Source organism: Herpailurus yagouaroundi, unplaced genomic scaffold (genome assembly GCF_014898765.1).
Source record: "Herpailurus yagouaroundi ecotype Mexico unplaced genomic scaffold, PumYag 141, whole genome shotgun sequence".
In the NCBI taxonomy this organism is placed as follows: Eukaryota; Metazoa; Chordata; class Mammalia; order Carnivora; family Felidae; genus Herpailurus; species Herpailurus yagouaroundi.
The window spans coordinates 71600291-71624107 of NW_024412396.1; the positions used below are offsets into that span (position 1 = coordinate 71600291).

A 23817-nucleotide genomic window follows, 5' to 3' on the forward strand; every position below is an offset into this window, starting at 1 on the left:
TATATGAATTTGTCTTGCATGCTTTTATCTTCCTGATTCTCCCTCTACTCCTGGCAAGATTTTCTGGGAAAATTCTGTCTGTCTGGGTGACATTGGGGCAGCTGCACGTGTTTATTCAGAAGGATAATCTGCCCTATTATTGGATGGTTGCACCACAAGGACTGCTGACTTCATCCAATTTCGTCTTTTTACGAAATCGTCTCTCTTAGTCTACAAACTGCTGGTTCATTAATTCAACAGATATTTTCTGAATGATCCCGGGTGCCAGCTCCGGGGTAGAATGGTAAAGATGGGGCAAGGTCCTTCCTCTCATGGAGCTTATGCTTCTTTGGCTTATGTTACTCTTGGGGTTCTTAGTATTTCTGCTGAAATATTTTAGTCTTTGCTCTGCTTCGTTACTAATCTGAGAACCACACGAAACAGTGCAGTTGTGGGAAAGACTATCTCTGAAACATACCTGTAATCCATCAGCTTGTTTTCTGCTCTCCTGTCCTGCCTCCACCGCCAGAGTCCAGACTCTGTCAGCTCTTACTTGGACGGTGGCAGCAGCTTCTGAGTGGTCTTGCACGTTTCTTCTAACCACGAAAATCGGGTCGTGTTACTCCCTTGCCGAAAACTCTCTGGTGGCTTCCCTGGCTGCTGACGCCCTGCTGACCTCTCTTCCTCATGTCCCATCTCCTCTGTTCCTTACTCCTCTGTTCCAGCCACACCGCATGAGAGGGTGAAAATCACACTTGTTTCCTCCCACCTCAGCTGATTCCTCTGCCTGCAGTAATCCTTCCTCAAGGTTTGCACAACTGTCCCCTGCTTGTCATTCCCATCTCAGCGTAGATACCACTACCCACGGGGGTCTTTCCTGTCACCGCCGCTAAGTTCAGTAGCTCCTGTCGCTCTGTGGCACGTTGCTGTGTTGTATTCATTCACAATGTGCCTTCCCTCATTAGAAGCAAGCACTGGGAGTCAGGATGTGAGTGGACTCGCTGCTGTCTCTCTGCACCATCTGGAATGTACCTAGCACAGCAGCTCTCCAAGTGTTTGTTGAGTGAATGCAGAGGTAATCTTCGGGAACCCGGCACAGATACTTAGAGAGAGCTCACTTGCTAAGAGAGTCTGATGTGGACAGAAGTGCGGAAATAATTACCAGTAACTCCTACTTTTGACTAGTGGTAGATTGAACAATATAATTGTGTTTGCTTTGTGGTAGAATGCTTTTGGGGGGTAGCTTTTAGTTTAAATAGAATTCTCACAATAGAGGTGAGGGATGGCTTTATTTAAAACTTACATTTTAAAGTTAAATGTCACTGTAGAGGTTCACTTGAATTATGTAATTTGGGGGAAGGAATGAGTTCAGCGTGTAGGACTCACATTTCTTACCAGTTGAAGAAGGGATCTGTTTTGTTTTTAAATTTTTGGAGAGGTTAATTCAACTGCAGCAAAAGTGCATTAAGTGAATTGAAAAAGTTTTTGACTGAAGGCCTACCGTCTGTGTCCCTAGGAATGTTAGCTTTCCCAAATTGTCAGGGGCCTAGGGACACCTCATGTTAATGATCATGTCTGTGTTCAGTATCTCCACATTTGTTTCTCTGGGGACACCTCTGGCAGCCCACGTGGCCAGTCACTGCCAAGACAGTGTTCTGCCATGACAGCGGGGATTCACGAGGGGGAGCGTGCTGGCCTGAGCTCGGAGAGCACCCCACAGTGTCCGTGCTCATGGGACTGCCGGTCCTGTAGGACAGGTGTCCTCAGGCTGAGCCCAGCCTGTCCCTGCTGGAGAGAGGGGGGACTCCTGGCTGCAGGGACTGTGGGCTCTTCCATATCTCCTTCAACCAGAACTCTCTACATTTACCAGTTTTATGTCCCTCGTAAGTGACATTTTAAAAACAAGGGTAGAGGCGCCTGGGTGGCTCAGTCGGTTAAGCAACCGACTTCAGCTCAGGTCATGATCTCACAGTCCATGAGTTCGAGTCCCGCTTTGGGCTCTGTGCTGACAGCTCGGAGCCTGGAGCCTGCTTCTGATTCTGTGTCTCCCTCTCTCTCTGCCCCTCCCCCGCTCATGCTCGCTCTCTCTCTCTCTCTCTCTCTCTTTTTCTCTCTCAAAAATAAATAAACATGTTAAAAATTTTTTTAAAAATGAGTATCTGGCTGCTCCTTCATGTTGCAGAGGTCCCACAGCAGGAACAGGCTTTGTCTGAGCCTTGAGTCATTGGTAGATGACCTGGGATGACCTTCTGTTTTTTAACATTCTGTGGTCACACAAGTGCCTTCTGGGTCTGTTCGGGTAGGAGTGGAGCTGTCGGGAGGCAAGGACCTTCGCTTATGTCCCTATTCCTGGCACTTTGGTGCCACCAGTGATCGAGTGGGGTGCCCAGCCTTTGAAGCTGACTCCGTCCCCAGTCTGGTCCCATACCAACTCAGGTTTCTACCCCTTCCTGCCGAAGCTGAAGCACCCTTGCAGCCCTTATGGTCATTTGCCTGGCCATGAAATTCGGGGACTAGCCAGGACCGGCTAGATAGAAGAACCCCAGAGGGTCACCATGTTCCAGCCCTGTCGTGGAGCCACAGGCCGCCTGAAGGTCTGTGGAATAAGTCCTCTTCTGGAGGCAGCCTGGGACAGTTGGATCACCGGCATCGGGACCCAGACACTGACATTGAGCCTACCTGGCTCCACGTCCCTGCTCTGCCCCTTGAGAGCAGTTCGACCTTGGACAAGTTACTTAAACTCTTTGGCCTCTGTTTCCTTATTAGCAAAGTGGGGAATCTCATAAATTCTGTCTCAGATATACTTGGTGCTGGGATTTGGAAATTTTTCACCATTTTTTATCAGCTCTGCTGGTACCAGGACCTTAAGAATTGCCCTGAAAGGTATAACGAGCATTCCAAGAGGAGAGTCTTGAGTTACTGATGGAAAACAGGCATGAAGTCCAGAGGTCTCCATCCCCCAGGCCTCTGCCACCCCGGACCTGCCTGTGGCCAGGCTGAAGCTCCTCTGGCCAGCTCCCAGCATGACACGTGTCTGGGAGCCAAGGTCACTGCCGCTCCTCTCCAGACCTTGCAGGTGGTGCTAACAATGCAGGTGCCGACATTAGACCGACCGGCACAGCCGTCAGCCAGAAGGAAGCAGTGAGTGTCTGCGGTTCATAGCGGTGTCCCTGAGGCTGGGAACGACTGATGACACAATGCCCTGGAATCTCCTTTCCCTCAAGAAGCTTGTGTCTGGTTGATGACCAGCTGCCCCTACCCTCATCCAAGACTCTCACCAGGTAGTTTAATAAATTAAAACCTCTTATAATTGTATTTGGTCTGGGTTAATTGCTCTTCCTAAGACTTTGGCAATCTCTACTGCCTTTTTTTTTCTTTTTTAAGAGAAAGGGGGAGAGTGTGAGCAGGGCAGAGGGGGAGAGAGAGAGAGAGAATGAGAATCTCAAGCAGGCTCCATGCCCAGCACAGAGCCCTATGTGGGGATCAATCCCACAACCCTGGGCTCATGACCTGAGCTGAAATCAGGAGTCAGAGGCTTAACTGACTGAGCCACCCAGGCGCCCCTCTACTGCTTTTTTTGTTTTTTTTTTTTTAATTTAAGATTTAGTAGGGGTGCCCGGGTGGCTCAGTCGGTTGAGCGTCCGACTTCAGCTCAGGTCGTGATCTCGTGGTTCATGAGTTCGAGCCCCACTTCGGGCTCGGTGCTGACAGCTCGGAGCCTGGAGCTGCTTCAGATTCTGTGTCTCTCTCTCTCTCTGCCCCTCCCCTGCTCATGCTCTGTCTCTCTCTGTCTCAAAAATAGATAAAAACATTAAAAAAAAATTTTTTTAAATAAAACAAATTTAAGATCTAGGACAGTGATTTTAGACATACCTCCATACACAGTATATATGTTTTTGTGTACATGCACGCACACCCCTTGTCCTGAGGATCACAGGACAGAAAGACCCTGACCGTCACCGCAAAAATTAAAATAAATGAGCTACCTGTAAGCAGGTAGAGTACCACTGAGGGGGGGTGGCCTTACCGTGGGGACCAATGTCCAGCAGTCAGCACTGTCAGGGAGAGGCGGCCTCGTGAGGTGATGATGGTGAACGTTCCACAGCTCGGTGCACTCCACGGGGAGCTCTCACAGCTCCCCGGGGGGCTGCCCTGTGGGGTCCCCACAGCCGTCCCGCAAGAGGGAGGCCCGGGCAGCATCCACATCAGTCCCGCTGCGCATGCAGGGAGCCCAGGGCGCGGACAGCTCGGGTTGCCTGCCGGTGATCACAGAGTCAGGAAGTGGCAGATCTGGGACGTAAACTCAGTTATTTAATGGCTCTGAATCTCTTGTGTTTTCTGTTCTATCATGATTCTGCCAAGAAGCTGCCGTCACTGGAGGGTCCCAGGCGGAGGGAGACCTGTCAGGAAGTCGTGTGCGAGCATTCGGGAGCAGTTCAGTTCAGTTGGTGATTGCTGTGTGGCTTGAGGGATCACAGGGTTCCCCCCAGATCGTCCTCACTAATCAGTCTGCCTCCGTTGGCTGTTACCGCTTCGTGTCTTTGAGTCAGGCCCTGGGTCATGGCCGCTCCGCGAGGCGGGGAGAATGCGCGCAGTCCCCGCGGAGCAGCTTCGCATGGACACCTGTACTCCGCCACTCTCCTCCCTGATGGAGAGCAGAGGCGAACGGTCGTTCCTTCAGCAGACCCTTATCCAATGGCTCCTCTCTGTCCTGCTCTGCGCCAGGCTCTGGGAGTGCATGTCGCTGCCCTTCTGGGTCTCAGGGAAGGGCGGGCAGGGTGCCGGGTGGCGCGTCGGTGGCAGTAGCGAGAGCGGCTCACCGGGCCGGGGGTGGAGCACGCGCGACAACACGCAGCTCGCACACGGAGCCGGGACCGATCTGGGCCGCTTGCTCCATAGGCTGAGCAAGTTAGGGAACTGGGAGAGAGTTGGACAGAAAAGACTTTGTTTGCGGGGCCGAGGCCTTTTCGCCTGACCCCGTGGGCACCGGGGGACTCGTGCGGGGTTGGAAGGGGCGCCGGTCTCCAAGTCAGATTCAGACAACGGCTCTGGCAGAAGGGACAGAGGGAGGAAGACCGGTCGGAAGGCGCCGGGCCAGGCGAGAAACGCCGCGGGCACGGGACGGGGCAGCCGGATTCAAAGAAACCTTTCGGAGGTAGAGTCCGGACTAGTGACTGATGGTACCTGTGGGTGTGAGGGAGGGAGAAAGGCAGGAGCGACTCACGGGTCTTGACGTGAGTTTATAAAGAGCATTTGCAGGCCAAATGCTGAAGATCTCCTTAATGGCAAGTCTCAGAAGGCAGCCAAATCTTGCCAGCTTGGGCTTTACGGACTGGTAAACATTTCTTTCCTTTTGGCTGACACCTCATTTCCTGATTCTCAACTTCTGTTCTGGAATCATTACATAAGTTTTGTGCCTCCAGGAATCGATAAGAGCCTAGCACGTGCTACGCACCCAATAAATGAGTGATGGAGTCAGTGAGATCACTTATCATGGTGGACCCACAAGGTCATGTTGTTGACGGTGAGGCGGTGAGCACACAGTGTGACTCCTGTGATTCCGGAACTCTGAGGAATTCTCGGGGAGGTGCAGCCTGGAATCCTCTCCACTGTTCACCGGCCACACCTGCCCGTGGCGGCGGCAGCCATGGAAGATGAGGCAATCGGGCAGGTCGCCCGGGAGCCGGCTGCGTTCCTTCAGGCCTTTGCCCCCCACTTCCCAACCTGCAGATTTCGGGTGCAGGGGTGGCAGATGTGCATGCGATTCACCCAGGACCCCAGGCGTGCCCGGGGTTCGACTTCTTTCTCAGGGCTAGCTAATCCAGCTCCCAGCCTGGAGCCTAAGCATACGCTGCATTAATCAGACTTGCTGGAATGATCACATGGTTTTCTAGCTGCCTCCCCTGTTAGCTGCCGCTTGTCAGCAGCTGGCGGAGCTGGAGGCCGCAGGCCCCTGTCTGCAGAAAGCCTTTTACTTCCGAATATTGGGGGGGGGGGGGGGCGGGAAACCCCGCCTCTTTTTTCTGCACTTTGCACCATCCGACTGACTAAATGGTTGTCCTCCGAACCAAAAAGGCTAGCAGACAATCTAAGGACGTTGTCTCTGACTAGGTCATGTTTGCATTTGAAGAATTCAGGTACGTTGTGGGCTTTCTACATCAGCCTGCCGCTGGGTTTTTGTTCTCGCTGGGTTTTTGCTGTGTAATGACAGCTCGGGCTCTGGCTGGTTCTCACCCCCAAAACGGTTCTTTCCTGCATTCGGTGGGCTTTATCCCGGTCGCGGGGGTGGGAGGCGCAGAGGTGGTGCAGGTCGGGGGTGTTTACTGCATGCACACGTGCAGCAGGGGATAATTGGGGTGCTCGTACGTAAATTTGCCGGGGACCCCACCTTGTGCCTCCTTTGAGCTGCTGTGGGTGGTGTAGAGTTATGAATGCAGAATAGCAACTCTATCCAGAATGAGTCTCTCGCTCTCTTTTGTTTTTCTTCCTTTGTCAAACTCATGGAGTCCACTGCTCTTTTAAAAAAATGCTCATGGTAGCAGCAAAGATGGAAAATCCTGCAAGTCCATCTGCTTAGTTGAGGCTTGATTTGGGCTCTGATTTCCCCCCTCATTGTTAATAGTAATCTCGTGCTCGGGCAGTTTTCTGGGAAGTGCTCTGATGATGTTTTGTTAGCAGGGTCCTTCTCTGCTTTCAGAAGCTTTTCGGCTGCTGTAATTATCAATGCTCCAAATGAGTCTTTTGTGAATCTTATTCCTTCTCTTCTCTGAGGATCTGTCCCTGGGTATGAACATGAACATGGGAAGGGATGTTCCAACAGAGGTAATTTCTAAGAAATGAGAATAAAGGAGGCAGAATGGGAGGGTTATCTGACCATTCGTGTGTATATTTCCACCTTTTGGAACATACAGAAGACAGTGTGTGTGTGTGTGTGTGTGTGTGTGTGTGTCCCTAACCTCCGGCAGGCTCTCATTTCTCAAATGGAATTTCAGCGTATTTTAGAACTGAGCGTAAATACCATATCGATGGGCGACGGGGGTGATTGTGTGGGAACCCCAGTTCCGTTTCTACAGGCCTTTTTTGTTCCCTCCGGAAGGTTGCGGCGATTGACATTAAAACAATAACAGAATAACCACCTTTCGTTGTTTGTAAGAGGAAATTTAGAGACCTTTTAATCAAAATCAAGAGAGTAGATGAGAGGATCATCAAATCTGTAGGAAGAAAAGCAGGGCTGGAAAGGGTGTCCCCGCCCTTTCTATAAACTTGGAGCTTTGGATCTAGGAAGTTCTCCTTTGTTTAAGAGAGTGTCTCTGCATTATTTCTAGTGGCCTGGGCTGGTGAAAAGGATATTCTTTCCATGTGGCAACATGCTCTGGGGACGTGGGGCCTGTGCCCTTACACGGGGACCAGAACTTATTGTTTTATGGTAGCTCCATTAGATAACTCACAAGAATTTGTTTTATGCTCGATGTGTTACAGTAGATAGGTCCATAGACGATGAATTCGGAGTCCCGGGTTCTAATCCCCGTTGGCAGGTTAGCTTTTCTGATCCTTCTGAGATTTACGGAGGAGTTTGGGAGAGTGTAGAAAGTAGTACAACTGTGAGGTTCGTATCTTACTGTTAGCATTTATTCGGGATGGAGTAAGCCTTAGCTAACCGTTGCCTTGAACAGAGCTTGGAGCCGGTCACCTCGTTTCCTAGTTAGGGAAGAGGCATATGTATCGACAAACCTTGTCCCCTTGGGTGAGCTCCCAGCCCAAAAGCTGGGTCTGAGCAGTTGGAATGGGGTCACGTTGAGGGCCAGTGCGCTGCTGGACTGAGAAGGTGGGGCCGTGTGTGGAAAGTAGACCAGAAAGGTGGGGGGGGGTCTATTACCTGTGTGTCTGGCTTCGCTTAAGCTGGCCGCAAAGAACTTTGCTGGGTGTGACTGCGTTTTGTGACTGCTGCCCGTACTGGACATTTGGCCACCTTCTTTAGTCACAGGCTTTGTGTGGGGCTGAGTGATCACGGTGGGGCAACACAGGCACTTTAGAGGAGCTTGTTAGCTTTGTAGCTCTGGTCAGGGTGGTGCTCAGGCTGTAGCCTGCAGTGGAGACCCCTGGAGGGCCCACTTAACACATCTGACACCTGGATTGCTGGGCCCCCCTCCCAGAAGCTCGGGTCCGGTAGGTCTGGGCTGGGCTTGGGGATCTGCATTTCTAGCAAGTTCCCAGGTGACGGTGATGCTGTAGGCCTGGGAAGCAGACCCTCAGAACCGTCGGCTTGGGAGAAGCCGGCAGACTGCCCTTATGGAGATGGGACATCTGAGGCAAAGGCGAGGAGGTCCAGGTAGGAAAGAAGCCCGGAGCCGGAAGCCGCACGTCCAGTCAGGCAGGTGGACCCGAGGCGGGTGTGCTCCTGGGAGATTAACCCGTGACCATGATCGTCACAGCGGCCCCTCTCCTCCTGGGGAGGGGCGAAACCGAGTTTATAACCCAGTTTCTGCCACGTACGGCCTGTGTGGACCTGGCAGGGCTCTTCGCCTTTTATCGTCATCATCTTCTGTGGGAATTTTCTCTAAGAAAGTCTGTGACGCCGTTGGAAGCAAATGAGAGGACGTGAACTAGTCCCTAGTAAGGCACGAGGAGTTTCCCGAGAGCTTTCCAGTGTCCTGTGTTTTTAACTTTGACTCCTTTGTGCCTAAGACTGCTTGACGCACAATAGGTCCTCAATAAGCAGCCGACACCGATCGTTTTCAGGGGATTTAACGACGAAGGAGAAACAGGCACGTGATCAGGCTGGCTCGGTGCGGGCCTGGTGCTGGTGCCACGGTGCCCGTTCAGTGTGCTGGTTCAGAAGAGCGCGTTGAAAAGCCCGCAGCTGACCTCCTGAGAAAACTGCGAAGTGTCCTTAGCACACCCCAGCCGCTGGGGTGGCAGAGCTCCGCTCCCGTTTCCTAAGGAATCTCTGCAGGTGATCTCACTGCAGAGCCTGCTGACCATCGTAGTCATTTGCTGGGGCCAAACCCGCAGGGTTGCAGAATCCTGAGAGCTTGGGTGGTTGGGCCAGCATTTTCCAGATGGTTAGGGTAGTTTCTGCCTGCCGTTGGCTTCAAGACTGTATTGTTCCAACACCAGGCAAGCTGTTCTAGCTGGCTGCTGTGGTAGACACGCTTCCCTTATATTTTTGCCTTTTTAAAAAGACCTCTTACGTGAGAAGTTTACTGAATTCATGGTTTAGTAAACATTTGCCAGTCACTACACACCGCGGCGACTGCCTTCTGAGCACCAGTGAGCACTAGAGACAGCTTTGCGGAGGCCTCTCTGGCTTCCCTTCCACTTCCAGAGCCCGAGCAGGGACCATGTTCCCTCCCCTCCCCAGAAGAAACATTTTAAAATGTGATTTTTGGCTCTGTGATCCCACAAGGGAGAATGGAACCCAAATCAGAAACCTCTGTTTCTCAGAATTCCTGATGCTTACCCTGGTTTATTTCTAGAAGGAATGTGGTATGCCAACTCCAAGATCTAAAATCCATAGTTGGAATGTGTCAGTCACGTGAAAACGGGAAGGTACTACCCTGAGTCTGTTTGCTTTATTTTCTTTTGTTGAGCAAAGTGTCCTGGAAGCGTGGAGGTTCAAACTGCAGCCAGCTCTTTCCTGATTAATCCGTGTTTATATCCAGTCTTGGGAAGTGCGTTCTTTCCCTTGCTCTTCCACTGGAATATGGAGACGAGTTGAGATGAGGGGTCTCGGGGAAGACCTGAGGTCTGGAAGCCAGCACAGCCCACCCGGTGTCCAGCCTAGCCCCTGTCATCTCCCCGGCCCTGTCATCCGCCGAAGAGACAGGGGTTCAGGTACGGCGACTTTCACGCTGTGGCGAGCAGGTAACACTCATCAACAGGAGATGGAGGCTGGGCTGGGCAGCGATGGGGAAGGTGCTGTTTCCCTGCTGTTTCCCAGGTACCACTAGTTGCTTCGCCCATGGTAACTGGAACCCACGTAACATAAATGAAACCAGAAGCTCGGGGATGTGGACAAACCTGAAACGTATACCGCCCACCCAGACCTTTCCCCAGACTGGTCCCGTGGATTCAGCTGCTTGCTTTGTGCTGCCACCTGGAAGCCTGCCGGGCATCTCAAACTTAACACATCTGACACCTTGCTTGTATTTTTTCTGGAGCCATTGCTTCTACAGTTTTCCATAGCCCAGCCTTCCTTTGGTAGCTCTCCATCATCCCTGACCCTTTTCTCTCTCTTCTGCTCCGTGCCTGAGCTATCCGGGCAAGGTCTGTCGGCTCTATGTCACTCAACCGACTGAGCCACCCAGGCACCCCAGTCGGCTCTACGTCAAAGCATGCCCAGAGTCCCGGCACTTCTCAGCGCCTCTGGTGCTACCAGCCTGGTCCACGTGGCCACCGTCTCCCACCCGACTCACCACCGTGGTCTTGTAACTGCCTCCAAGCTTCCCGTGTGCCTTGCCCTCCTGCTCCTGGTTCTTCAGCTGGTTTTCATTGGAAAATATCAACTCAGGCCATGTCAGTCCAGAGCTCAGAACCCTCCAGTGGCTTCCCACCTGGCTGTGGGCGCCCCCCCCACCCCGGGGTATCTCACAGGGCTTGCTCAGCCGCCATACTCCGTCTCTCCCGACCTCTTCCTCCAGATGCCCGCATGGTTTGCTGCCTCATCTCCTGGGGTCTCTGCTCAGCTGTGGCCTCGACCTCTCTTTTTAACATACCCCCTCCCATAATGGGCACTCCCTTTCTGCCTTACTCTGCTCCATTTTTCCCCCAGATCACATATCACCATCTACTTACTGTGGATTTTAATTTTGTGTTTGTTTATTGTGTGTCTCCCTCTAGCAGAATGTTAAGTGCTGCAAAGTAGGCCTTTAAAAATCTATTTTTGTTCACTGCTGTATCCCTAGTGCCTTGCAATGGTAGGTGTCTAAAAAACACTTGTTAAATGAATGAAAGAAATGAGAACAGACACCCAGAGAGGTTGGGTAATTTGCCTGAAGTCACCCAGCAAGGAGACGTAGGCAGTTTCACTTCCGTTCATCTCCCCAGACAGTCTGTGCCTGGAATGCCCTCCTGTGAATGGACCTCATGTCCTCCAGCTGGCACACCCTCGTGAGTCTCTCCGGTGGGCCCAGAGCCTGTTGTGGGGCCTGACTCTCGGCACCCCTCCGTGTCTGTGGGAAGTGGAGAACAGAATAGAGGACCCCCACCTGGGGTGGGATGGACTGACCCCTTGTCCTGACCCCCTCGGCCCTTACATCCCGTCTGTCTGCAGGGCTGCCCTCGGGGCGATTTACGACAGTGTTCCTTCCACATCTTCCTGCCCTCCTGCAGTTTGAGCTCTTGGAGGTCAGAGAGCATATCTTAGTCGTCCTACACCACTACCAACTCTTAGCACACTGTCAGCTCTAGTCTAGGAGGGGTTGGTAAATGCCTACGAGACTGATGTTGTAGGTAGGTATTAAAGTAATTTGAATTCTATCAGTCACAGTCCCTCACTGCGAGGAGCTTATGATCACACGGTCTTTGATCCCCCAGGATCTATTAGAATGCACAGCTGTGTGGGTCTTTAATAGGTGATAGTGGGAGCACCTGGTTGGTGGAAAGAGCAGAGGGTGGAGAGTTGAAGGAGAGAAAAACAGAGCAGGAGCGGGGAGGACAGCCAGACTGCGTTGACTTGACAGTCTCGCCTGGAGTTTGACTAGCCACAAGCGAATGTTATTCTGGGAAACAATGTAGCTGTTATGGCGGCAGAGCAGAAGTATTTTAAAATACCAATCTGTCCTCCGTTATTAAATAAGTGTTGCGATTGTTGAGTTTTGCCAAAAGAGAGGCAGTGTTGTGGATCTGGGATCCAAAGACTTGGCTTCAGTTTGTATAATGTAAACTTAAAAGCTGTGACCTTGGGCAAGTCACTATATTTCTCTAGGCCTTAGTTATTTCACTTCTAGGAAAAGGGCTACTTTGAGGATAACGTAGAGGAAAGAAGTAATGCATAAATGACAAAATTTTGCTATAATGTTTGTATTTTATATTTTGGAATCAGGGGAAGCTTAATCAGTCAATATTTAACTGGCTCAGATGCTACTTTTTAAAAAACAGTCCTGATTTCCATTCCCCATTTCTCCTTGCTTAGCATATTAGTAGTCTCTTGTGTTAAACACACGCAAACAAAACTTAGAGGAAAGAAGTTAACTGGACTCATTACCCAGAGGAATGAGGAAGAGGGTACCAACCTGGGTCCGTGTGATTCTTGCTGGTTCCTTAGGGTACTTGCAAAAGCGTCTCTAACTGTGTCGGTTTTTTGAGACTCGGTATGTATGTTTTGGAAGGAAGGAGGGCCTTTTAGCGGCTAGGGTAACTGTTCATTGAGAAAACGCTTCCTAAACATTTACTAAACATAAGCCCCAGTAGAAGATGCAAGTACGTGACCTGTGTGTAATCTTCAGGCCTTCCTGCAGAAATTTACTGTCCTGAGAAGGTGCTGAACCAACAGCAAAAGCGTGGGGTGGGGTCCAAAGACAGACAAACGCTGAAGTGTAGGATAAATTCTTAGGGACACCTGTGAGGTGCGTGGGCAGGAGGAGGATGTGGTTTTGCCGTGCTGAGAACTGAAGGGAGCCTTTGGGAGGAGGTGTCCCCTGGGTGAGTCTGGGAGAGGGGAGGGGTTCAGGTGAAAGAAGATGAGGCAGGGACCACTCAGGAGTCTGGGGCCCGAGGTGTGGGAGGGGGTATGGCGTGTGCCCCCAGCCACGCTGCCTGATGAAACCCGAGGGAAGAGCTTTTTCTCCCCAGAGCAGCCGAGTCTGTTCCGTCCTTTCCTCGGCATTGGCGACATCCCTGCCCCGACGTTGACTGCGTTGCAGAGGTGAGCCCTTGTCCCCTTCAGGGTGTGTGTGCCGACACTCAGGGGAGGCGCTTTGCCACCTTTGCTTCCCCACCAGTCTTGCCCCCTCCAGCCAGTGACTTAGGCCCTTTGTGCTTTGGTTTGCCTCTCTGTAAAACGGGGGTATTACCTGCCTCCCCAAGTGATGGTGTTGATTAAATGAGATTACTCACGCGAAGCATCTAGCGGGGGGCCTCAGGAGATACTCAATAAGTTAATTTCTTTCATTTCCCTTCGGTAGCAACACACTTAGGTAGACCCCCACCCTGGACTGGAAATTGCACACCAGCCGGGAGGGGGGGCCTGACACACTAAGAGTGGGGAACCTCTAAACTCCCCACTTCCCTGAGAGTGCAGACTCAAGAGTGCCAGAAATCAGGCCTTGGAGGATGACCGGTTGTTGAAATGCTCGTGCCACAGCGGACCAACCAGGGTGTGACTAGTCAGCTGAGTGCTTGGACCCCGGCTTTGTGGGCTCGCAGATTCGCTGGTCTGAGAGATTAGGTTCCTTGCAGTTGGTGGACCGAGATTCTGGTGTCTTCTGTCCAGTTAGGATAGCACGGCCCGAGCTCACCCCACGTGCGGACATTCCCTCAGCGTCTACATACTTCGTCCACAGCCAAGTGGTCATCGTTCTGCGTCCCCTCTGTGTCCTCTCTTTATTTCCAGAGCCGGCTGTAAGAAAGAAGTGTCTGGAGAGCTGATGTGGGCTGCACGGGGCAGGTGCAATGTGTGACCTGCAAGGGTCTCCCCTTCCATGGGAGGGCGGAGTGGATTACAGACAAGGACACGGTGGTGGGCACCTTTCCAACGAGCAGCAGCTGTTGTACGTGTGACAGGGTACCTTTGGGCCTGGGGGTTCTGCCCGACGTCAGGAGAAGCTTCTGAAGGTCCTGAAGTCGAGGATTCCATGTGATGGTTCTCTCCTGGGAGGGCCCATCAAGGTCAAAACAGAGGGGGCCCAGGCTGCACCTCAGCCCTACTGAGACCAGCTGTCCAGACGCGGAACCTGGGTACGTGCATTGTGTTAGGCTCTGCCGGTTATTCCAACGCAGAGTCCCAGTTAGAGTTTGCGGGAAGAACTTGACCTTGGGACTCTGGAAGCCCTCAACTCTCTCTGTGATACTGTGTTGCTTTGGGTCAGTCACTTACCTTCGCTGTCCACCTGGAAAACAGAGGTAACATTTTGTTCACGGAGATGTGGTTCAGAGAGAGTAAGGTGACAGCCGTGTGGGAGCTTTGGAAAGCTGGGAGCACCGGATACGGAAACGTGCTTACATGTGCCATAGACTCGTAAGTCCAGGTGTATTGGATGTGTGTGGCCGGTAGAGACTGTAGCCTTTGGTCTGGACTGAAGCCTGGCTGGTTCGAGGTCTTTCTTGGGTTCGGTAATCTCACAGCTAGTCGCTTTGGTTGTCAGGAGTTCATTTGTACTCGTTCACGAGCGAGAGGAATCATTTTCACGCCAGTCAGCCAGTTCAGAGCCTGCCAAGTGCCAGGGTTAATCTTGCCGTGCGCTCTTTGAGACCAGCCTCCCTCTGTCTTTACCGGCACAAGTGCTGGACGAGACGAAGACAACCTGTCTTTGCCTGTGGAGGCCCTGGAGGAAACGTGAAAACTCGAAGCTCCTCCATCTTTGAAGATCACGTCTTGGCCACGGGCATGCAGGCGGCAGGCCAGGGGCGCCAGGCAAGAGCCGGGAGCAGGAAACGGGCGTCCCTCCCGGCGCTTCCTCCCGAGTGTTGAGAACTTGTGCTCTGGCCGCCATCTTCCACTGTGTGCAGAAGCCAGCAGCTGTGCATTACGTCGAGATAGAGCCTTCTCAAGGGAGATGGGTGAAACCGTGTGCCTGGTGTACTGTTGTGATCAGGACATCGAACAAACGCTGACTTAAATAAAGAAGCGTTTGTACTCGGCGATGAAACTCCTTTTCCTGGAGAGAAGATGCTTCCGTAGTTGGAAACTTGGAGCACTTCCAAAGCCATAGAGCAAAGACTGCATCCGTTCGTTACTCTCTGCCCTACTGAAGGAGTGAGGGAGGTAGGGATTCCCCAGGTAGAGGAAGGTAGGTGATGACGTTGTGTGTTTTCCTGGTCTTGGTTGGGATGTTCAGGCTAATCAGATCCCTGGTATGAAGCAAGTGGGAATCAGTTCATCCCTGCCCTGACTGAAGACGTTAAGGACAGCTTGCTTCAAGAAAGATGGGGGCCGAGAGGAACGTGTCCTACTTTGGGGACCAGATTATAATACGGCTCAGTCTCTTGCCAGTCCAGCCCCTCTTTTCTTCTGTAGGTGGCGCCCTCCATGGCCGGACTGCATGTTCTCTTAAAGCTCAGCCCCCAGGAACCTGGCTAAGTCGCGGATCCGCACACACCACTTTGCCTCCCCATCTCGAAGCCTTTATTGTCTCTCCGTGAAGTCCTTCGAAACCCAGCCCTGTTCACACTTCCCTCAGGAAGCCTTTTCTGACCTCTTTATTCACATAAACTTCTCTGTTCTCTCTAAACTCCCTTACAGCACTCGAGGTAGGTCACACGTAATCTGATATTTAAGTTTTCTCAATCTTATTTTCTTGACTAGATTGAAGGTTACTTGAAGGCAGAAAGAACGTTCAGTCGTCTTCATTCCATCTGTCACACTCGAACAGAGAGTTGGGTGCATCGTGCCTTCTCAGCACCCTTTATTCGTTTTTAGCATTTTTTTAACCTCCTGCCACATGCCAATCATTGTTAAAGGCCCTAGAAGGTGAAATGGCAGGAGAGAGGACACTTGCTGCCTTTTAGACGTCTGTTCACTTCGCAGCATGGAGGCGTGACTATACCATTCCGAAAGAGCTACTGAATCCAGTAAGCAGGACCTGCTTTGAATGGGCAGAAGGGGTCCAGGCAGTAGGTCTGCAGGAAGGCCTGAAAGTGCCAGGTGCTGGATTTTCAAAACTGTAGGGACTTGCAAAAGCATTTGAGCTAATAAAAATGCATGTGATGTTTAAGGTGTCCTTACATGCTTAAATGAAATGTTTCTCTTTTTTTGTTTGAGAGAGAATGCATGCACGTGTGCACGTGTGCGAGCCGGGGAGGGGCAGAGGGAGAGAGAATCCAAGCAGCCTCCACACTCAGCCCGATGCAGGGCTTGATCCCACGACCCTGGGATCGTGACCTGCGCCAAAATCAAGAGTTGGACGCTCAACCGACTGAGCCACCAGGCGCCCCGTAAATGAGTGTTTCTGATTCCTCTAGATTCAAACGCAAACAAGATCACACACGTGCATTTCGGGCCCTTTTGTTTCCACCTCCCATTCCCCCCCAGTCCTGCGGACTGGGTGGTACCATTCCCATCTCGCCTCAGAAGCACCTGAGAAGACTCGGAGAGGTCAGAGTGCTTTCCCACGGTCACATATCTGCTTGATTGGGAAGTGAGCCAGTGCCCATTTTGTCCTTTCGTAGCTGCCTCCAACCTTGATCTCGTGAAGCAAGGAAGATCGGTCAGGTACCCCGGTGATGCTTGTTTTATGTACTGTTTTGTTGAAAAAGTGAATGTATCACGTTTATTGGGCCCGAAGTAGGGACACTGTCATCTGATCAGCACTTTATACGCATGAACACATGTACCACGGTCCTCGTAAGAGTCCTGTGACAAGGCTGCTGTTCTCGTTCTGCTTCGCAGGTAACAAAAGCCACGGCACACGCTGGCTGAGTAACCTGAGCAGAACCACACAGGGCTGGCATCTGCACCTGAGGTCCTCTCTCTCCGGGACCTGTGCTTTTGACCGCTACCTTCGTCCTACAGGAGGCTTCCTAGGGAACAGAGATTCTGTGGGCAGTTGTTTGGGAAAAACTGGGCACCAACTCCCTGGGAAAGGGCCGTGCATAGTAGCATGAAGGCTCTGAGAAGTCCTGTGCAGTGGGGTGTGGTGGAGACCCCTGAGTTTCCCACATGTGTTTTGTGAAGGAACTTTTATTGCCTAACACCTGATTTTTAGTTGACACTGTAGAAGATCCTGCTACAGTGGAAGGAGATTTGGAGACTGGGAGTTAGAAATCGGGGTGAAGAAAAGAGTCTTCAGGGCAAAATCCATAAGTGGAAGAGGTTAAAGAGTCTCACTTGAGTGTGAATTCATCCTCCTGCTCCTCTTGGCCATTAATTGATTCTTTTGGGATCTCACTTGCCTTATCTGTAAAATGGGATCATTGTGAGGAGGAGTGTGATTATGTATGTAAAAATCCTTTGTAAACAATGAAACTCAAAGTTGCTGTTTTTGTTATTTACCAAGTCACTTGTGTCCTAAAGCCTAGCACGGCATCTACCAGCTCTTTGAAGGACAATCAGCAGTTATTGGATGAATGAGTGGATTTTGCCTTTTGTGTTCTGTAACTGCTATGTTACAACTGAAACATTTTTTTCTTTCTGTTTTATTGAGGTCCAATTGACATATAGTGAAAATGATACTTTTTTTTCCTTGAATTTTCCTTCTAAATTGTGTTCTTGCTGGTTTTTATGTTTGGGGAGTTTAAGGAAATCACTCTGTTGGAAAGTCAGGAACCGTGTTTCTCTCGTTCACTTTGTCGTACCCCAAGTTGGACCGCCACGGCAGTTTATTTTGTGTTTTTCTGACATGTCCCTGGCAGCAAGAGATTTTTGGACAGTTCCAAAATGGTAAATTTCAATCAACAGTGTGCATGTGTTGGTTTTGTTGTTGTTGGGTTTGTTTTTTTTTTTTAACACTCCTCATTCCCTCAGATGTGTCCATCTGTGTGTGTGTTTTTTAAAGGAATTTCTCCTGTATCACACTCTCGATGTAATTACTCTTGATGTTTCCTCCTCTCAAGGATTGTCAGGGAGAGAAACTCGCTGCAGTTTTGCATTCCAGTGAGGTTCCTCCTGATGGGGGTGGAGATGTGTGAGGGCATTCTCTACCTGCTTCAAATAAGTCCTTTGTTTTTAGCTCCTGGTCAGAAGAGACAGATGTATGTTCAAGATCATTCTAATAGGTAAGCTGTTGCACAAAGATCTAGAAATTAAAAAGAAGAGAGAGGAGATCAGATCACCATTTAGACCGCTGTGGCTGGACCAGCTGCACCGTAGCCCTCCAGAGACACTGGGTTTTGCTGGCAGCCTGTTTGGAGAGGAAGGGGTGGGTAGAGGGGAGCCAGCTTTCCCATTCCCGCGCAGTCTGACTGGCATGTGGTTTGTGTGGGCCTAACCCCTCACCCCTACTTCACGGTGGCACACCACCCCCGGCCCAAGTCTCTTGGCCGTGATGATTGGTTTAGGAGCACGTCTGTTATCCAAGAGTCCACGGCCCTCGGGCTAGGACTGTTAGGAAAGATGCCGTTTGGTTTTTTCTTCTGGGATCGAGAGCTGTCAGGACCAAGAAAGCCACAAGTCATTGGCAGCCAGCACGTGGGGAAAGAGTGATGATGAAGTCAACAGAGAGGGCAACAGAGTTCGGTGGTGGACAAAGACCCGAGTTCTCGTGGCATCATCGAGTTTCTGCTTCAGGCACTCAGCTGCCGACGGCGGGCTCGTTCAGGAGCCTTGTGCTTTGTTTTCTGCTCTATGAACAGTAAATTCCATTTTTCTCCGTTAGTATCTTTCACAACCTAGAGAATCCCAAATAATATAAGCCGTGCAAAGTAAATAAAAAGCAGACCAAAACTTGTATCACTTTTCTCTCCAGAGGAGGTGACCCTCCCTTCCACCTTCAGAGTTGCCAGACCACATTCACAGTTTTGTATTCCATCTGGGTGTTTGAAGACTGTGGTCGAGGACACGGTAACAGACTGAATTGTGTCCCCCCAAATTCGTAGGTTGAATGCCTAACCCCCGATGTGACTGTATTTGGAGATAAGTGGGTAATTAAGGTTAATTAAGTAGATAAGCAGGTTCATCGAGTAGGGAGTTAAGGTTAACTGAGGTCAGAAGGGTGGGGCCCTGATCCAGGAGGACTGGTGTCCTTGTAAGAAGAGATGCCAGGGGCGCTGGAGCACAGAGCAAAGTGCACGTGAGGACACAGAGAGGAGGCGGTCGTCTGTAGGCCAGGGAGAGAGGCCTCGGGAGAAACCAGCCCCGCCAACACCTTGGGCTTGGGCTTCCAGCCTCTAGAACTGTGCAAAAATACATTTATGACCCTAAGCGCCGCCCCCTCCCCCCAGTGTGGTGTTTTGTTACGGCAGCCTGAGCTGTGTACTACAGATGCCTTTAGAAGAAAGAAAGGAGGGGCGCTGGGCGGCTCAGTCCGTTGAGCGTCTGACTTCAGTTCAGGTCGTGATCTTGCAGTTCTTGAGTTTAAGCCCCACATCGGGCTCTCTGCTGTCAGTGGGGAGCCCACTTCAGATCCTGTGTCCTCCCCCCCCCCCCGCCACCGTCTCCCTCTCTGCACCTCCCCTGCTCACACTGTCTCTCTCTCAAAAATAAAATGAAATATAAGACATTAAAAGAATAAATGAATAAAAAATAAAAAACAGGAAAGGGGTTGTGAGGGTGCTCAGGACCGTATCTGAGGGACAGCCCGTGAAGGTCTGGGAGTGAGCTCCTGGAGGAAGAGGGGGCAGTGTGAGGCCAGCAGGGCTCCCTAGTAACCCCTAGTTTAGAGCTCTAGGAGACCCTTGTTTGGACACATGCCCTGGAGGCGTTTCCAGTGGGAAAGAGAGGTGGTACTTCCTCAGCACCCCCTGCATCCCAGGCACTCAGTAGTTATCTTACTTACTTACTTACTTACTTATTTTTGAGGCAGAGAGAGACAGAGCATGAGCAGGGGAGGGGCAGAGAGAGAGGGAGACACAGAATCGGAAACAGGCTCCAGGCTCCGAGCCATCAGCCCAGAGCCTGACACGGGGCTCGAACTCACGGACCGCGAGATCGTGACCTGGCTGAAGTCGGACGCTTAACCGACTGCGCCACCCAGGCGCCCCTCGTCCTTGCTCCTTGAACGTAATATGCTGTGCAGTCACTCTGCTGTCCTGCCTCGTCTCCCTCCTGGCTGGATGGGGCTCCTCCCCGCACTGCACTCGGGCTACACCTGCTGCTCTGGTATCCGAGTTACTGCTGTTTCTCACTGTTTGCCCCATGTTTTGATGTTAGGTAGTAGGGCACAGATTGGGGAGAGAGTGACGACTCCGCTGCTTTTCAGAAAACTCGGCTGGACAAACAGGACAAAACCTGACTCCTGCACAATCCATACAGTTCACTACCAAGACATTAAGCCTGTTTACGGATCTTCCTTATGTTTTGCTTTTACGTTTCCCCAGTCTGTAGTTAAGGGCAGCCAGGCGCCTTCCCTGGGACACTGGGGACCAAGAGGAAAGGTCTCTCCATGATGCGTCTCCATTTAACCCTTCATTACCTTTGCTACCTATGTTTTTAATCGGGTCCATAAGTAGTTCAGTACCTCAGTTTCTATCTCTTTCAAATTAGTATGATACCGTAGGCAGGCCACAGTGTGAAAGAAAGAATGGGTCTGATAACACAAAATAGCACACTATACAGTCATGGTGCTATTAGTACATTAATAATGCAAGAATATATAATATACGATAATACATGTTTAGCGATAGTTAAACTGTCATTGAATATGAACAGAATTGACAATAAAGACCTTCCCTTGTTCCATTTAACTCTGAGACCAGGAAAGCAGTCGGTATTACTTAAAAGGAGGAAGTTATATTTGGTAGGGCAGAGAGGAAAGTTTTGAAAAGATACTGAACTTTTTCAGAGCTCCTAGTGTAAGATTACACTGTCTCTACCAGGCTGTGAGACGTAGGCCAAGTTCTTCCTGCTGGACTTGTAATGCCCTCTTTCAAATATGATGATCGATAACCTCCATGTCCACTTCACACAATAGTTGGGATAACTTATGATATGATATCTATGAAAGCACTTTGTAAGCTGTAAAGTGTGATGCAAACATAGAAAAGGCAGAATGTCAGTGGAGAGAGCAAGGGGCAGAGTGCTGTGGTACACAGACCTGGGTCCAAGGTGGGCTGCCATTTACTGGCTAAGTGGTCCTGAGCTGCTCTCTGAACCTCAGTCCTCTGGGGTTTACTGGAAATAGTGATGATAAGCGTGAAGGGCCCAGCACATAGTAGGAGCTCAATAAATGCCTTTAAAAAGAGGTTGTTATTAGAGGTATGTCCTGGATGTGACAGTTCCAGTTTTAGCCGCGTATTGCCAAACAGGTTTCACCATGAACTTAGACCCCATAAATAAATCTGTCTGACTTAGTGTATTTTCCCTGGGATTTTTGGTGAACTGTTTTTTCATGTGCCAATTATAACACCTGATTTAGAAAATTCTATCTGGAAGCTCTGCTTTTGATTTGCAAAGAATAGAACATTTCATAAGGTGGGAATTAATTAATCATTGATGGAAAATGTAGAATAGTGCTCTCCCACAGAAACATAGTGCACGCCACAAATGCGAGCCACGTGGAATTTTAAATATTTAGTAGCCCTGTTAAGAAAAGTAAAAAGAACAGATAATTCTAATGATATAGTTATTTAACTGTATCCAAAATGGTATAATTTCAGCATGTAATCATTAGAAAAATTATTAATGAGCTACATTACATGACTTTCGTACTAAGTCTTTGAAGTCTGGTATGTCTTTTACATTTACGTCATTTGTCTGTTAGGACTGGCTGCATTTCAAGAGCTCATGGTCACGGTCACGATCACCCCGGTCACGGTCACGTGTGGCTTGAGGCTGTGGTATGAGACAGTGCAGCTCCAGGGTCCCAGGGAACTGAGAATTAGAAAGTGACTGACGTCTATTGCACTGTTACATTGACAAATGGACTTCAGAGTGTTGGGCCAAAGGGAATTCCCAGATTCATGCAGTATTCGTTGCTCTGTCTTACATTTGCAGTGATTCTGGAAGTTTCCAAATACATACCCTGCAAATTGCTCCAGAATTCTCTGTGACCGACAGGAGCACAGTGGAGATGCTGGCCCCTGAAACCTCCTCATGTGCGGGCTCAGTGAGGTCCCAGCAGGGCCAGGTCATAGCACTGTGACTGCGCCAGTAGTAGTCCCTGGGCCGGGCCAATTCGTATGTGTTTTTGTGGTGGGATGATCTCGTTGGAGGTCAGGAACACCTTTGAGAAATTGCTGGAAGTTATGAATACACTCCCCTGAAAAAAACACAGCATGCTCAGACCACAGCTGCACGGGGTCTGTGGGTTCCCGAAGCCCATGTGTGCAGCTCGGGTGTAGAGCAGGACGTATGCTGTGCACCGTGTGAGGGGAGAAGGTGGCGGGACGCACAGACATGCTGGGGTGTGCGAGGGACGGTTGGGGAGAATATACACGAAACTAGTACCGATACAGGCATCCCTCGTCTTATTGCGGTTCCCAGACATGGCGGGGTTTTCTTCCAAATTCAATGTTTGTGGCACCCCTGCGTTCAGCAGGTCTATTGGTGCTATTGTCTCAAGAGCTTCACGTTTTGGTAATTGTTGCAACAGTTCAGATTTTTCATTACTGCGTTTGTTACGGTGATCTGCAATCAGCGGTTACGACTCTGCAAACTGAGGTGATGGTTCGCGTTTTGTAGCCATAAAGCATTTTTAGTTAAGGTATGACCTGGTGCCACTGGGCACCTGCTGAAAGTAAACATAACTTTTACCTGCGCTGGGAAACAGGAAGTTCATTTCACTCACTTGGTCGCAGCGGCCTGGAACTGAACCTACAGTGTCTCCACGTAAGCTTCTAGTCCTTCTAGTCGCCTCTCGTTGAGGGAACTGGGATAGGAGGGAGATATTTGACTCTCTTTCTAAATATTTTAATTTTTTATGACATGGAACATTTCTTAAACATAGAGATTTTGCTTAAACACACACACACACACACACACAGAACAGCAGCAATCCCAGGCTCCGGAATCCCAGGTGAAAAGTGTCCAGAGAGCTCCAGCCAGAGTCTGTAGGAGAATAAACACGGCTTGAGCACGTCCATTCTGGGGCTGCAGAGATGAGCGAAACACAGGCCTGCCTGGCGTCCCTGCCCCCGACACAGACCGCCGCGGCCCACCGCTGCCAGCCGTGCCCTGTGGAGGGGTGTGGGCTGCCGGGGCAGCGTGGCCACACAGGGTTTGCCGTGATAGACCTCAGTGGACGCAGCGGGCGGTGTCCGCCCCTCCAGAGTCCCCGTGAGGGGCTCCCAGGCGTGTCTCTTCTGCACCTGTTTGGGCAGAACCTGGATTAAGGACACGTTTCCTCTCCGTGAACTGAGTATTAGTTAGCCTGAGACTGGGTGGGAAGTGGAGACGGGGTGTTAGTAGCAAGAGCTGCGCGGTTTTGCACTTCTCGGGGCTCCGGTCGCAGGAGAAGCTGCGTCTCCTCACTGTCTAACAGGCGACCTCAAGGCCCGGGACTTGGAGAAACCCTCGCTGGCGTGTTGCATGCACCCACGGCCAGAGGACAGCCCGGCCGACTCAGTGCCTCTTGTTGATACGGAAAGGTTTTAGTGGCACGTGTCAAAGATAAATACTTTGGTTCATAGATTCCAGGCCTGGATGACGGGATATTTAAAAAATATTTTTAATCCTGAACTCTGTTATTAGCTAGAGCCGCGCCAACGAAATTGACGTGGAATGTGCCGGAAGTCGACTGAAGAGGATCCTGCAAGCTGGGCAATGACTGTCAGGTGGCTGGTGTCTTAGAGGATGCGCACCCGGGGTCCTATGGAATGTAATCCCCCCTCTCTACTGTAAAGATCCCGTTACGATGTGAATTGTCACAGGGGTAACTTTGATTTGGCTTTGTGATGGGGACAAATGTGACTCTTGCCAGTGTCGCTGCTCACGGTCGGCACCCGCAGTGCAGTCTGCTGCAGAACCGTTCCCGACACACCAGTGAGTGTGCTTCCCCCGCCAGGACCCAGTGCCCAGAGCCGCCGTGCAGTCCACTGGCATCGGTACAGACGGCCGTTGGTGTTACTAATAAAGCGAAGTGCTCAGCA

The 23817-nt window shown here is 50.8% G+C and overlaps 1 protein-coding gene across 3 annotated transcripts in view; it reads left to right on the forward strand.

The window, feature by feature from the left end:
• The window catches only part of EVL (Enah/Vasp-like), a 153458-nt gene that overhangs the window by 32095 nt on the left and 97546 nt on the right, over positions 1–23817 (forward strand). The window contains exon 1 of one of the 3 annotated variants that reach the window (XM_040478213.1): positions 5977–6116. The exons of the other annotated variants lie outside the window; for them this stretch is intronic. Coding sequence (XP_040334147.1) covers positions 6094–6116 — 23 coding nt within the window. The 5' untranslated portion in view covers positions 5977–6093. Of the gene's footprint in view, positions 1–5976; positions 6117–23817 lie in introns of those variants that run through there. 3 annotated transcript variants of the gene reach the window in all.